General features: G+C 34.7%; 1 protein-coding gene across 1 annotated transcript in view; it reads right to left on the bottom strand.

The window, feature by feature from the left end:
* The window catches only part of LOC117403637 (rho GTPase-activating protein 15-like), a 161,292-nt gene that overhangs the window by 124,261 nt on the left and 20,114 nt on the right, over window positions 1-16,917 (bottom strand). Inside the window, exons 5-7 of the mRNA XM_034005889.3 lie at window positions 13,910-13,971; window positions 12,280-12,367; window positions 8,566-8,655 (exon numbers count right to left, since the gene is read on the bottom strand). Of these exons, the coding sequence (XP_033861780.2) occupies window positions 8,566-8,655; window positions 12,280-12,367; window positions 13,910-13,971 (240 nt within the window). The remainder of the gene's footprint in view (window positions 1-8,565; window positions 8,656-12,279; window positions 12,368-13,909; window positions 13,972-16,917) is intronic.

Here is a 16,917-nt window from a genome sequence, read left to right as displayed (position 1 = left end):
CTACACTGGAACTCTGGGGGAGTGACCAGCATCTTAGTGTGTCTGACTCCTGAAATGGTTGGTTCAGCTTTTCTGTTGTCATAAAATGGCAATTCGACAATCTGGTCAACCGGCAGATGGTCATGCTAGTCTATGTTACCCTGAGCACTGTGTTCCATGGTTTCCCTGTCAATGTCACTATCTTGAAACAGCAATCATAAGACCAAACAAAAGACTGTGATGGTCAGGTCAGCTTTTATACATAAGGGATAACTGTACTTGACAGGTGACAGGTACATGGACAGCATGCAAAAATAAGAAAGCAGCTTAGCAAATAGGATCTCATAACAACCCAACTGAGAAAAGTGTATCTTAGCTCACATCTTTACATGAGAGTGATGGTTTTAATGGACACACTTTTTTTTTTTTTTTTTTGCGATACTATATAGCAACTTAGGGAATTGCATACTAATTACCATAAATAAGATTTGATAAATGCATTTATTCCTGTAATCTGTCCATAAATCATGTTAAAAAGATTACAGCAGAGAAATAATATATGAAAAACAGAATTTACATTATGCAATTTAAAATATATTCTGCAAATTGATTTTATTTTAAAGTCCCACAAGGGGCAGTTGCTTACAGTACAAATAAGAAAAGCTGCTATATGTGAACCCAAGGGAAGCTGTATCCAGTTGTGTTTGTCAAAGCTTAGATCCATCATGTCATGCTAGCCTATTGTACTACCTACTCTTCCCTTTGCATGCTCTAACTATTTTCTGTTAAACTAAGGCTGTCACTGAGAAAACACATATACAAACTCTTTTGCAAACACAATGTCCACTTCTCTTCTGGAATTCTCAGGAGCCAGGATTTTTTTCTCTCTCGCTCTTTATCTTGTGGTGAATGTTGACAGACCACTGGACCTTGTTGTCAGCCATGACAAGCTTATAGCTATTTTGTAGAAACTGGAGAAAAACAAAAGGGCCTCTAGTGTAGTGGTTAGCTATCAGAAGCAAGGCAGTGCAATCAAAAGGTTATTTGCTTACAGCCTGCCAAAGCTGCATTTTCAGCTAGAATCAGTTTGCTGGGTTATGGAAGTGCATAAATTGCTCACTTTGAACCATTATAAAAAATGTTCTTGCTGAGAAGGCAGCAGGAACCATTTCATCCAGTTATGATGCAGTTTTATGTCTCTATTAACATTTACTGTAATGCACATGCTCCTGTTTCTCTTCTCAAATGGTCACTTACCAGATCTTGTTGAAAATATGATTTACAAGTAATTATAGTAATTACGACTGAGATCTGAGGGCCTGTGTGTAACAGGAGAATATGGCTGTGGGACACTGCAATTGTATTTAAAAACCTGTTCATGATTAACTGAGAACATAATTAAGGTAAGAATGTAAGTAATGTGAAATATTGTATTTTTGTTCAACAAAAAAGGCAAAAACAAACTTAAAACCGGACCCTATTAAACAAAAAAGAAAATAAACTTCAAACCTAAGCCTAATTGTGTTTCTCCATTATTTTAGTTGAGGATCACATGCACAAACAAGACATGATAACCAGTGTTACTAACTCATAACATTGACGTTATTTGCAGTGCATGGAAAAGACCTTACTGGTTTGTATAAAAACAAATCTGCACTCATTTTAGTATATGCAAAAGGCCTTTTATATATTCTACCAGGTTACGGTCGTCATTTTTTAAATGATATTTTGTATAGTGACGATGGCAAGCTTTCTAAGAATATATGACACTACATATTATTTGTATATACTATACAGTTTAGTATACTGTGCATGAATTAATTGTTTCAATATCACATTGAGAAGACTACAATGAAAATCTAAATAATATGTTGCATTATATATTATTAGAAAGCTTACAATCTATGCTATACAGGTTCATCATCTGTATTTGACTGGTTTTAATGCAGATCCTCCTAATGTATCCTTTACATCATGAATGTCATTACATTTAAGTTGGAATTTGAATAGCTCTAAGACACAAGTGAGAATAGGCTAAAAAAAATCATTTTCATCCTTAAGTCCTACAAATTCATGGAATTTTGGATTCATTTTGCAATTTATGAAGTTTCTCTTCATATCTTTCCCTGGTTATGTGTCAAAGTTATGAAGCCCATACATTTTGGGCAGAGTAATCTGATTGTCTAGACAAGTGGTTTACAAGGTAATGACCTGCACAACTATCAGATTCCAGTGAACTTCCATTGAAGGAACTTGGGAGAGGGTGAGGTTATACATTGAGGGCACTAATCCATTACACCTCCCTGTCATTTTACTTTTGGAAATCTTCTGCATACAACACTGATTCTCAGTGAAAACAACAGAATGATTTATAAAAATTGTCACCGGACACTCTTATTATTTCAGCAAGGCTTTCTTTTCCCATGTATTAAATATGGAAACCGTATAGGTTTTCTTTGTACAACTACCATAGATACATGTCACATAGCAATCTCTACTTGTCCACACCCACTCACATCCTAAAGTAAACCTTTCTGTCCAACTTTTCCAGCCAAAGAGTTGTTTTTTCCAATCTTGGGAATTCTCTTCAGTTGAATTGCTTGACTGAGCTTTCCTGCTTTATTTTTTCTCAGAAGGTGCACATTTCTCAAACACTAATAACATTCCACCCAAGAGATTCCCATGAGCTACGGCTCATTACAGTTTCAGCAACAAAACAGGAAAACAAGTTCCCAAAATCGCCCGTTTTTGAAAAAATAAAAAAAAAATGGTTTAATATATATATATATATATATATATATATATATATATATATATATATATATATCAGTGTAAATTTACAGTGTAAACATTTCAAAATGTGTACGATAAGAACAACTAAGAAGTTCTAATCTAAGCAACATTTATTACCAATTTGTACTTAGAATTTAAAATCAAAATGTGCTGCTTGTATTAAGAGATGTATATAACCATTTTATTAAGTCAGGACAAATGTCACCTTGTTTTTTTTTTTTTAAGTTACAACTATGTATAAATATACAGCCCTCTTTGCATGCACTACATTTTAAATAATGCATGCATCTGCCTTTTAAAGAACATTAATATGTCTGGAAAAACAGCTGAAAATGGGATCCTTTTTACGAAACCGTTTATAAAAATTCTTAGGCTAAACAGTGCTATGAGAAATTTGAAACAAAGATTTGGGATTAGGTCCAATTATAGGTTACATAAACTTGTCTTTGCAAATAAAATAATGAACTGTAAAAAAAAAAAAAAAGTTATAAGTAAAAATGTTATTGGAAACAAATACACCAGGTGGCAGCACTGTGACTTATTTCATAGTTCAGGATTATAGGCAGCACCCTAAACCTACACAGTTTTAACATGTGTGCTATACAAATTACTGCAAAACTGTATTTGTATTCATTCAAATAACAGGTTTTACTGATGCAAATAACTGGGCCAAAACTGGCCAAAGGAAGACTTTGAGGTTGTTTTTTAATATAAAACTTTTTACCCTTTACCTAGTCCTGTAAAACAAAGATCAGAAGTATTGGCATCCTTACAAACTTTTCTGTCTAGCCTTATTACATTAATTTGAGGTGAGATCCATACATTAGTATAATCAAGTACATATCTAATTAATGAAACAGATTGAGACAATATCATTTCAGTTTGTTAAGGTATGCATTTATTATCTCTAAAACATTATATCTTATTGTAATTGAAAAGGTTAAGTGCATTAATTCCTAAACAAAACTGCAACTACTTAATATGTTCCATAACAGCAAAACTCAAAAGATCTTCTTGCATGGATACTTTTGCCACAAAATAATATACTTTATTTGATGCAAACAAAACTGAACATATTATTTCCTGGAACGAGATCCTTTCAGAAATACTGACGAAGCCGAGCCCTTCTCTTTGATTTTTAAACATAATCATTGTGCAAGCTGACAACGGTAATCTAAGGCAATGCAACCCAGGAGGGTAAAGCAATCAAAATGAATCTGCTTTCTTTTAATCTACAAATATGTTGGTCTGAAAGACCTTAAAGGTTTAAATGAAAAACAGATGTAATACTGGCACCTTGGAGCAAATACTGTACAGTTCATAAAAACAAACAATCTGTTGATTCACAGAACCACTGTAAGCATGAAAAGATTGTCCAAACTTCTTGGTACAAAAGCTTTTTAGATTGGAAACCACTTTCAGAGGTCAAGATATTAATCTCTTGTATGTATGTATGTGTGTATGTGTGTATGTATGTGTGTGTGTGTGTATATATATAATTACTAGTACTGGGTATACATTCTTGACTTGACCATGTTATGTAAGATGTATAGCTTAAATGAATGACAATAGTTTGATTTAAGATCATTTTTCAATTTATCATTCCAGCTCTTTTCCTTTGTTGGCAAATTATCTTACGCAGGAAAACAAGAAGTGATAAATGCTGTGCATTAATGTATCCTGTCAGCTAACAAAGAGAAAGACGGAAAAATAAAACCTGAGCATCATCGAGTTTCAAACACCCTTACTGTACTGACTGAACCTCTTACCAGCATGGTATACCTGATGATATATTGACTTTCAACTTGTCTCAGACAAGCTTTAATAACTGGTTTTACTACATATTTTGAAAAAAAGGTTAATTATAGCACACGAACAGCTTTGTGATCAATGTGGCAAGTTGTCAAAACTGCCCAGCTTAATAGAGAGCCCACATTTTACTTGATGTAGAAGATCAAACACATTAGTATAGCATCGTAACCCTTCAAATGTCCCCCACCAAAAAAAAAATCTTTCAATTGTTTCACAAAATGATGGATGGAGAAAGTTATGCACATGCTGGATAATGCATACAAACATGACTAATGAAACGCTATACATAAAAATGTCAAATCAGATGCATTAAACCAGAGCATTACATACTATAAAGAATCCATGTGACATTAATCAAAAAAGAAAAATTAAAATGAGAAATCTTCTTAGCCCGATCTCTCCCTCATTTGTAAAGACTTTGTCCCACGCTAGCTGGTCAACAGTTTAAGAGGTATTACTCTTAAAATACAAAAAAAATACAGTATTACCAACTTGTACACTCATTTTAATCCTGCCATTGACTGACAATGCTGTCAGACCTCAGGATGGGTTTATATAGTTATTACAAGCATTTCTCTGTCCATGGCACTTTGGATTATTTGAGATTATGTTGTAATCCCTTTAATCCTCGTTGCATTAAGGTTTCAGTCAAAATACTGAACAGTAAAATACCACTCAGCAGCAATGAAGTCTGCTGCATGTTATGAGATCTGGAAGCTACCTTCATTTATTTTTTTGCATTACTCCGGGCAAGCCAAACATTTATGATAAACAGAGAAAACAGCTGACACCCTTGCCCTCTGTTAACTTAGTTTTAACATGTATTTTAATGTACTGCTTTGTTGTTCCTATTTTGTACCACAGATAGAAGTAAGGAAATACAGACGTACAAAAACATGTTACATACTGTATCACCTCAACAAGACCTCTATGCATGGAGCCGCATGTCTGACTTCTAGCGTGTGACATGTGCAGAAACAGCTAAGTTGAACTCAAAATGAACAGCCATATAAAGATGTGATATGAAGTACAAAGAACAATACAGTAATTTCCCCTACACAATAACACATTTATTTGTACTGTAATTCTGACTTGTCTGGAGTTAAAGTGTACAAGACACGCATTACGTTACCATTGTTGCAGATAAGAGCATGAACTGGATACACTGCGATGTTTAGATGAAAAAAATATCTTTCTTCTGATGAATGTGCCTGAATAAAATGAATTCCTATGTTGATCCACCTATGGAACAATCAGAACTGTGTTGACAAATATGGACAGCATGGGATACAGCAAAGGTAAAGTACTGTGTATCTTGTGAACAGCAGGCAGTTCTGTAACACTTCAATTCTAGATAGTGTACTCAACACAGTAAAAATCAACCTATCACCTAATTCAATTATGTTTTGAGCTGGAGGGAAACTAAGGGGAATGGTAAGTCAGTGCATCTGAAGTAATATTAACTCAGACTGAATTAGCACATCAGCATCACTAATGTTTTAATTGAATATTGCTACACATTGCTCTATTGATTGTTACGTTTCCCTCCAGCTAAAAAATGTTACCTGAATTGGGTTTTTAGTGCTTTTTTTTTTTTAAATGTTAATAAACAAACACACAAAAACAGACACAATGTAATGCCATTTATTTATTTATTTATTAATTATTAATTTTACATTCACTATGGTCTGGATTTGAACTGCTGATCCTTGGCACCAAGGCACACGTGCTACAGTTTTGCTAAAGGGGAATCCCCCTAGTGGGGTTTGTAGTCATGTCATTATGCACACATACAATGTGCCTATTCGGCCAGTAGGGGTCATTCATTATTCATCACAACAAACACAAACTCACACTTGCTCTTATACTGGGCAATCTAAGAGCAAACAGTAACAGTACCAAGTATTTTTGGTTAAACCAACTACTTAGGCCATTCTTAAATGGCCTGGAACCAACTCCCCAGTAATGTTGTTGAAGCTGACACCCTGGGATCCTTCAAGAAGCTGCTTGATGAGATTCTGGGATCAATAAGCTACTAACAACCAAACGAGCAAGATGGGCTGAATGGCCTCCTCTCGTTTGTAAACTTTCTTATGTTCTTATGTTCTTAAAGCCCACTGTCCCACCTGTAAAATGACAGTCAATGTCAGATTCAGATCTATATAATGCAGTGTGTCTGTACCCAATTCTAATTTGTTATGACAAGCCACTTTTGACAAGACCTGTTATTTGATTTTCTATAGCGAACGAAAAAAAAATCTAAATAGACCAAACAGGAAAAGTGATTAACAGTACTAAAACACCATTGATTTGAGGAATCAAGGAAGAGAGGCTTGTAGAATGTCCTTCAAGTCTTATTCCTAGCCAAACTCAAGTTCATCCTTTTCAGCTATTTTTCCATTACATAACATAGAATTATTTATGAAACCTCAAGCACGATATGACACATACAACACAGCTTTGAGAATGAAACCTGTATTTCCTTTTTCTATGTGTTACATTAATACCAAAATGGATTCTGGTATGTAATACTTGTAAGACACAAAATGTAGAGAAAAGGACTGTTTCCTCTAGAACTCTTGGTAAGGACATTGCTTTGGTAACTAGGTTACTGTTTGCTTTTAGGACTTCTGACCCTCTGACCCTGGCATGGTTCCTAGTCATAAATCCCTTCAGCATAATGAAACCTCTCCTTGTACATGATGGCATGGCCCTTAGGATACAACCACAAGTCAAAGAGCATACTAACATGGCACTTCAAAAAAATAAAAATAAAACTTTAACCAGCCAGTCACTGTGAACTCCAGAATTGGATATAAAGTACCAGGATGTACTTTATTTGTAAGAGTTGCACTTCCTGCTATTACAACATCGGCACATTTTCAGGATTGAAAAAAAACGCCAATCATCAGGTTACTATTTCTTATTATCAATAAATCACAAAACTATTTAACTAAGTATCACTCAGAGCCTTTTGCAAAGAGTAAAATGCATACAAACTATTTAAGACTCAATTAAGATAGATAATACAGTTTAAAACAGAAATGGGACATTACTATTCAAAGAGTACATGGATAAAACCCCAGAGTTTTGAAAAGGTTACATTTTGCTAATACAAAGAACCCATGCAATTCCTTTTGAGCATAATATACAGTTTTGTTTTGTTTTGAATGGCTAATGCTTACTTTTCTTCCGCTATATCCAAGAGACGTACCTCAGTTGAAACCTTAGCATCAGTATAAATAAACAGGACAACCACAGTCAGTTGGATCAGTGCCTTGTTTAAGCATTCTGCCAGAACAATATTTATTTAAGCCAGTGTTTGCTGGAAAAAAATAAATCCAAAGAGGAATGACCCGATAATCTTTAAAAACATATTACATATCTGTTACATGACCATAAAACTTGTGTAAGTCACAACATTTTGAGGCTTGTAATTTCACTTAAACACCAATTGTTGTAATATAAAACTGTTAACTGTTCACTGTTCACTGCTATTGACACATTTTCAACATGGATATGTACTTTGTAGAGACTGAGTGCTGGAAAACCTGCTACTATGGGGTTTGGCAGAAAAATAACAGCCAGTACAGCAAAAAAAACAAAAAAAAGCAAGAAAAAAAGCACAAGTGTAGATAAGTTACTCCCCTATTTCCATGTGATATCTGAATGTATGCAATAACAATATGTTGCATAACAAGTACTGTAATGGAATGTAGTCTGAAGTGTATGCATATATGGCTAACTTATAAACGGTTGAAATAAATCAATATTTGCAGGTTCCCCCTCATCACTACTACGAATACTTTATCATTGTATTTGAGGTTATTGATTTAGTATGTCTACCACTGAATGCCACACACAAAGATGATAGGACAATTTGTCAAGCATACTGAATGCCCCCATCCTTTAACAGCCAGCAGCTTCTGGGCCCTGCTGTAAAAAATACTTCTTACAGGTACAGTGTGCAGATTGTCCTACCTGGAATACATTCTTTCGGCTCGACTTCTCAGTTGTCCATTCGATTTGAGCACCATAAAGATCTACGCTCTCCGGCTTGCATCCAGTTTTCTGAAAGAATGAACAAATGGCATTTGTATATAGATAGGCTATCCCCAAGAAATATAATAGAGGGCTCCCGAGTGGCGCATCCAGTAAAGGCGCTCCGCGCAGGATGTGCCCTATAGCCTGGAGATCGCAGGTTCGAATCCAGGCTATGTCACAGCTGACCGTGACCGGGAGTTCCTAGGGGGCGGCGCACAATTGGCTGAGCGCTGCCCGGGTAGGGAGGGCTTAGGTCGGCAGGGGAATCCACGGCTCACCGCGCATCAGCGACCCCTGTGGCCGATAGGGCGCCTGTGGCTCTGCAGCGGAGCCACCAGATCTGTGTTGTCCTCCGGCACTATAGGTCTGGTGGCATTGCTGTGGAACTGCAGTGCGAAAAATGATGGCTTGGCAGGAGCACGTTTCGGAGGACGCGTGTTCCAGCCTCCGTTTCCCGAGTCGGCGCGGGGGTTGTGAGCGGTGAGCCGGGGATACAGATAATAATTGGGCATGCTAAATTGGGGTGAAAATCGGGGTAAAATAATTGGCGACGACTAAATTAAAAAAAAAAAGAAATATAATAGAAATACAAGTCAGGTTATTTAGATTGTTTTTAAAACGTGAGAATTAAATTGTCACAGCAGAAACAATCTCATGCTGAATATTTATAAAACAATATTATAAAACAAATTTACAGTCTCTGTGTCCTATAACATGTATCCCTTAGTGATCAAGTGAATTTCAGTCATAGGCTCCAAATTACTTTGGGTGAATCTTAATTGTCTCTGCGGTTAAAGTTTAAAGATCTAAATTTTGAATTTCTACTTTTCTTCTTTTGCATGGACTTGAGGAATGAAAGAGTGCAGACGCTATTGTGGGAAGACCTCATTTAATTTAACAAACAATAGAGCACGGTTGTGTAATTCTTTCTTTGATTTATCTTAACAGAATTGCAGTAACGATTGTCTACCTTTGCGGTTATTGTAACACATAAAACATGTAATAAGCGGGCTGCATAAATAAATCTCTGGCTTTTAAGATAACCAGTGTTTTAAAATCAAATGTCTTATATATTAGCTATATTAAACTTGTTACTGGTCCCCTTCTAATTATGCTAAGAATCTGGTGCTGTTGCTAGCGCTATTTTTATTTATTATGTTTTTATATTTAATATAGACCTTAACTGACGGCATAAGGGCTCCATTCAATAGTTAACTACAATATTGCCCAGCAGGACTGAGGTGCCAGTTCAGTTAACCTCTATGGTTGGTGCACCTTGTTAATCCTTGTTGTGGATGCCCGTTTCTTCCAGTAACTCTGCCTGTTTGACATTCTATTTCGTCAATCTAGATAAGACTTTTTTTTTCTGTCTGCAGTCAGGTCATCCATCACCAGTTTGTTAGGCTAAATGGGCTGCAGCCTGCTACACAGAGGATACCACAGGGACATTGACACAAAGATGGTAGATAAAACCCACCAAAAAAAACCTGGCTATTGCTGGACATTTCCAAAACATGTGCATTTCGCTGCTTACAGTACACGCTGCTGCCGAAATAAAGTATTTTGATTAATAATATTTGAACCAATTGCCATATTTGAAAAAAATTAATGTTTTTTTTTATATATGAGAAACTTACACAAACCTGTAATACATTCAGTATTTCAGAGACATTTGAAAGCTCCCAATCAATATTACTACCAATATAAATAAACCAACTTGAGAAACAAAGAGAATTCCAACATGTGCGAGGGCCTTCTAAATATATATTTCAAATGCTTCCCAACATAATTCACCTAGAATTACGTGCTATTGAACAGTTAGGTGATTTATTACTGTGTGTGTATACTTCATTTGCTAGATGAAGGTTGAAGGAATGTTTTAAATTTAAATAAACATTAGAAAAAGGTTGTAAAATATGTAGCTTTTTCAATATAAACACATGTTTTTTTTCATATAAACACAGCATGCACACAAGGGTTTTCAGCTGTTACTTGACATTGTTATTTCAGATAATATTCAAAGTATTATTTACTTTCAGGTTAACATAATTAGAATGTACTGTATTCACATAACAAAGTAATGCCTATTGGACTATTTGCTATTTGAATTACTGTTTCTCGGCTCTACTCACACCTTTATCTTGAATACCTGTATGCGGCTCACACATAATTATAACACAAGATTGCCTAGAAGAAGGTGTGTAGTATTTTCTATTCATCCATTTACTAGAACCTGAATACTTAATTGCACAATTGTTTAAATCTGAATCCAGTTTCAAGTTTCTGAATGTAGCCTTGTAAAAGTAACATTGACAAGTTTCGGAATTAGACCACCAAGGGTGACAGATCAAGCGCTGGTCACTCTTCTCTCTACTGACTACTTATTTTGTTCAGTAGTGGTTGTATGAAATCCATGAGACTTACTCAATCAGAACTCATATTACAGAAATGCATTATGTTGCTGTTGTCTTCTCAAAATTAATTACATTGCTGGCCAATTACTGTACTGACAAACTTCCTAATACATACAAACCAACCTCAGCTTGTTTACTGTGAGTAACCTACAATCCAATACATCATATTTAGGGTCAGTTGTAGAACAATTTGAAAATCAAACCATAAATGCCATATATTGATCTCTGGTTTGTGTTGTACATTGACATGTTCTCATTTTCGAAGAAAAGGAAATCTGCTATTTGTAAATGTTATGTATGTTTTCTTTTCTTTATCTTTTGCAGAAACCATATCTTTTTTTTAAAGTTGAGAACATTTCCCCTGAAACTAAAGTGGCAAGAAGTATAAAAGATTGTCCTCAATTGTCCGATCTGAGAGAGGTTATTGATTGTGACTCCTGCTTGGAGTGCACCTTCCCAGCCGTCTGTCATACAGATACAGCCTGGCAGGTCTGACCCACCCCTGACAGCTCCACACAGCAGGGGGGTGAGAGGGAAGGACTGTCACACTCTGCCCCATTCTGATCACAATGTCATAACAGACAGCTTCAAGGCTAGCTTTTCCTGCTTCTGAGCCTACAGAGGTGAGCTTTTTGTTTTTAGCTACAAGGTGAGTTTTGCTGCCTCACTTGGTTATTTTCTATTTGAGCATATCCAGGTCTGTCAGATTTTTTTTCTTTCAAACTGTGCCTGAGGATTAAGAGGAATAGTTTTATTCCAAGAATCGTATGAGTGTCTGTTTAAAGAGTAACGTTTAGAAATGATGCCTTGCAAAATACAGTGTCAATGTTATGGTATCATTTACTGAAGCTTTTCTTTTTAATAGTCTGCAGGTAATGGAATGTCGGAGACACTTCAAAATACAGGTACATTAACTACACGTAGTTACACTGTAGTTACCATTTACTAATACTGGCAACAAGCACTTACACAATAATTATATGATTGTAAGGCTGGAATTTTATCAACCTGTATTTAACAACGTTATTTTCCTGGATGCTGGAATTGTGGTCTGCTTGCTTTGATTCGAAAATGTGAACCAAGAGTGAATTCAGGTAACAAAAACAAATGTTTGGCTGAGTTTGGTTACAGACTGAAAACTAAATGAAACTTCATGTTGTTGATGATCAGAACATACAACTATAATTAAATATTAAAAGAAGACAAAATGATGTAATACTTATACAAAAATACCTACCAAATTTGTTAAAGCCTGTTGTTTGCTTTCTTTGTAAAACAACAGCTTCTTTCCATCTAGAACAACCCAGGTTGAGGCCCAGTTTTTCCTACAGAAAAATACATAAATACAATTATATAAATGTACATATTAACTAAAAGATATGGCTCACTCTACAGGATCCAACACAATTGTAATTTATTCATACCACACTTATGATTACATTTTCAAATGATATTTAATTTCATACTTGTTTACTCTGTACTTGGCAAGGTTTAAGGTTCAAAATCATATGCTATTAAACTTTAAATTAAGCTTAATTAATTCCATGCTCATGTCTTTAAATTTGACAAATATGACCTCCCCTTGCTCGGTGGTAGGATTATGATGAACACAAGTTAACGCAAGTACGATATGCAAAAAAAGACCTCTCTGTCAACGATTAAGGCTATTGGGGACAGATTATAACTTCTTAACCTCTCAGCTAGATAAGACAGACAGTAACATCAGGAAGGCAAAAAAGAACTAGAACTGAATGTGGAAATGTGGAAGCTGGAAGGGTGAAAAAATTGCTCTTCAAAACAGAAATAGTAGAATACAGGGCAAAGTATTAAAAAATAGTTCTAAATTATAATGAGAAGGAAATTACTTTGACTATACTGTATCAGATGTAATATATAATTTAGCATTATATATCTAATCTAAATCCCAGTATATATGTGTGTGTGTGTGTATGTGTGTGTATGTGTCTACATATATATATATATATATATATATATATATATATATATATATATATATATATATATATAATCTTTTCAGGAGAACTGAGACTAGTCAGATGTAATTAATCAGATTAAAAAATAAAAAAATAAATACATAAAAATAGATCATAAATACATTGTCAGCCTTTGCAAACCAAACACATTTTAAAACTGTATACAACTTTCCTGCTAAATTAATTTATTTTCTCAAAATCTAATACCTGTATTATTTATCCAGTAATAATGTATGATAGATTTTTTGTTAGATTCATAGACTACTTTGTTGGGCCTGTTTTAGTGTCTCACATTACACATTATTCTGAGTAACCTTGCATTTACAAGTGCATTATCCACTTTGATATGGAAGATTGAATCTTTGATATACATACATTGTTACTATATGATAACCTCAATAATAAAATAGGTATTTATTTCCATGCTTTATCTTATCACCAATTGACATTGATATTACTTAATATGTAAACCACTTTCAATAAACCACATCAAAGCATTCATCAATGCATTGTGTCAACTAAACAGTAAACAACACAAGGTTTAGGATAGTGTGTATAAGATATCAACAGCAGCTACAAATACATTACAGAAAATAGAATAGAAAGTAGAAATGCCAAAATGATAAATGGTACTAACTTTCATTTCACTGATATTTGCTGGCATCAGGTTAATAGAACATGTGTTTGTACAGCATCCTAGTGTTTACAATGTGGTTTTATCAGATGGAGAACAAAAGGACCATTGTAATTGTATATATAAAAATAGCTTAGTCAGAGATAACCAACAACAGAAGTCTAATCTAATCTAGTTTTGTCTAATTGACATCAACATCAGCTGAAATGTATTTTAAAGAAGTTTATTTTTCAACATACCTTAACTTTTTGCCACCCTCAGCAATTTTGGCTTTATTCAGGTATTCACATTTTTCTGTGTCCTGCAAACAAACAGAAAAGCATAGCAGTATAAACAAACCGAAGAACTGAAAAATTCCATGTTTGATATTACGGTGAAATACATAACTGTAAACAAAATCTTCAGAGAACACTCAAGACAGAGAGAGAATGTTTGTCACTTTTAAAATAACTGCATTATTTTGTGCAGTCTTTTAGACTGATGCACATTAACTTTGGAATCATACTGTAGATTTCTCTGGAGAAATATGCTTTCAATGTATTTCATCAAATACTGTGTATCTATGCTTGTATGTAGTGTCCTCAAAAGACCATAAGAACTGCATATATATATATATATATATATATATATATATATATATATATATATATATATATATATAGTATAGAAGAATCCAAATGTCTTAATTAAAATATTAAAAATGACTAAAATAAAGCGTTCAAAAAATATGTAAAGTATGGTGACATTTTAAAAATGAAAACTACTATTATCATCAAATTCATCAGTGACCTATTTTATATATAACGACTTGAACACCAGCAGACAATCATTAACTGCATCCAGACTTATTGTATGGCTATGGTGTTTAGGGATTGAATACTGGGTTAAGTGTTGTGTTTAATTCCAAGTAGAAAGATGATGAAAAGTAGAGTGCAGTGACCCCCTGAGGATCATACATTTGATTATTCAGTAACATTTGTAATGTAGGGTTAACAACTCCCCAAACACAGAGGCACACAAATACACATATATTTTGTGAGGGGAAAACAAAAACAACCAGGCCACTGAATAAAATATGTAATACAATCCTTCCCTCCTCAGATATCAAATATTTGTTTCATCTCCTCTAAATATATCTAGTGCATTTTGAAAAACCTTCATGGCTAATTTTTGTGTGCAAACTTCCTGATAACCAATGTTAACCTATCTAACAAAGAGAGGGTGATGTTAAGTAATGCCTTTGCAATTTATACTCATACTCATACTCTAGTGCTGAATTGTTCAGCAGTTTTTCTGGCACTTAGTGTCTTTACAAGTTTAATAACTTTAATTCTGTCATCTATGGAGGACCTTTTGTTTCTACACATTTTATCTCTTCCTTTACAAGAGAGCGCTGTTGTTTTATTGATTACGGATAAAAGACAGCTATAATGGTTACCGTATTCCTTTGAATTTAGAATGTGCCATTTAAAACCATATATTTCTTATAACAATAGCCCTGTGTAAGGGTGCTTAATACAGGTTTGAGTCCGTTGCTGGGTAAGAGAATTGTGGTCGCTGGTTGAGTTAGACAGGTGGTCGCTTAATACAGTTAAATAAAAACACAAATATAATTGGGAGGAATTTAAAGTGGTCTTTAGACCAGGTGGTCGCTAAATAAAGGTGGTTGCATGAGCAGGTTTGACTGTATATATACCGAGCATCAAAAGAAACTTATCACTATTATAACACATTTATTTTCGAAAAAAATAAAGTATATAAATGATGGACATTGACTAAATGTTTTGGGTTTCTTTTTAAATCACTCGATCATTCATCCTTGACCATGACACGCTTGAGTGACTATGACTGAAGCATATGCACTTAATCACCTAATTAGTGAGACAGTTGATTGGACACTGGATATGGAGTGATTTCAGCTGTTGAATTGCAAGCGTGAATAAAAGCAATAAAGAAAATCACAGAAAAAAAACAATACGCCACATCTGTCAAGAGAGCAGCACCTTCGTGCAGTCAGCATGTTGGAGGCTGGTAGGGCAGCGTACTGTGGCTCGCCGTCTTGGGTGCTCACAGCTAGCAATTTCAAACCTGGCGAGACGGTATAACCAGACACACTCTGTCAATGACAGGCCACGAACTGGGAGACCAAGAATCACAACACTTGCCCAAGACCGACAGATCATTTTGCAGCATCTTCGTGATGTCAATTGTTAATCAGCACAATAAAAAGTCACTGCACCTGCACTGAAACAGTTTGTCATTTTTCGATCACATCTAGTGAATTTTATCCAAATGTAAGTGATACGTTTCTTTTGATGCTCACATATAAGTGATAAGTTTAATACAGTACAGCTAGTTATAATAAATAGTGGATTATAATACATCCATAACTTTAAATTATAAGCCATGTCCCCATTGGAACCCATTAGCAAAAACTACGCCTACAATTACACTGATCGTCTAGCTCCCACACTTAGAATGTCAATGACAAAGCATTCTAAATGTTTAAACCACAACAGATGTTCAATTTTTTTTTTACTTAATGACTTATAATATGTTTATAAGTGTTCAGTGACTACCTCTAATCAAGTTGAGAGTGTATTTTCTGTTGCACTGTTTGTATGACAGACCTGACTCGCCTAACACACTTGACACAGCAAAGAGTGCACAAGAAATACACTCTCAACTTGATTAGAAGTAGCCACTGGACACTTATAAACATACAAGATATGCATTCAGCAAATATCAATCTTCATCCATTAGAGAGCATGGGATGTCCCAATAAGGATTTGCAGGCATTGTTAAGAAGATCAGTGACTATGAATATTAGGTGATCAGTTACTGTGCAAGACCTTAAGGCTCAGAGACTGATTCTTTGACCAGTAAGCTAAAGAGCAAGGTCTGTTCCAAGTTGTTAAGTCAATTAAAAATGTACATCTGCTTTTCTGAACTGTTTGTAGCTCCCAAGCAGCACATGATTCAAAGAAAACCACTGAGGCGCTGTATCTAAACAGAAGTCTACTTTTTATCTCTATAGTTTTAAAGATTAACAAGAGCCTCTATGTAAGACAGTCCGCATTATTGAACAGGAAACGTCAATTTAATTTTTATTTGTAGTTTGAGATTCATTTTAGTTCCTTTTCCCTTATTAGCAGTAGCTGCAGTATTATTGAGATGAATAGCTAGACTTGAATAATTTAGTTTGAAATTCAGTTTGAAGTTTAGTTTGAAGTTTATAGTTCTTGTT

This window comes from Acipenser ruthenus, chromosome 10, assembly GCF_902713425.1.
Source record: "Acipenser ruthenus chromosome 10, fAciRut3.2 maternal haplotype, whole genome shotgun sequence".
Lineage (NCBI taxonomy): Eukaryota > Metazoa > Chordata > Actinopteri > Acipenseriformes > Acipenseridae > Acipenser > Acipenser ruthenus.
The sequence above is the reverse complement of the archived record's forward strand: the minus strand, read 5'-3'. Positions and strand labels throughout refer to the sequence as shown.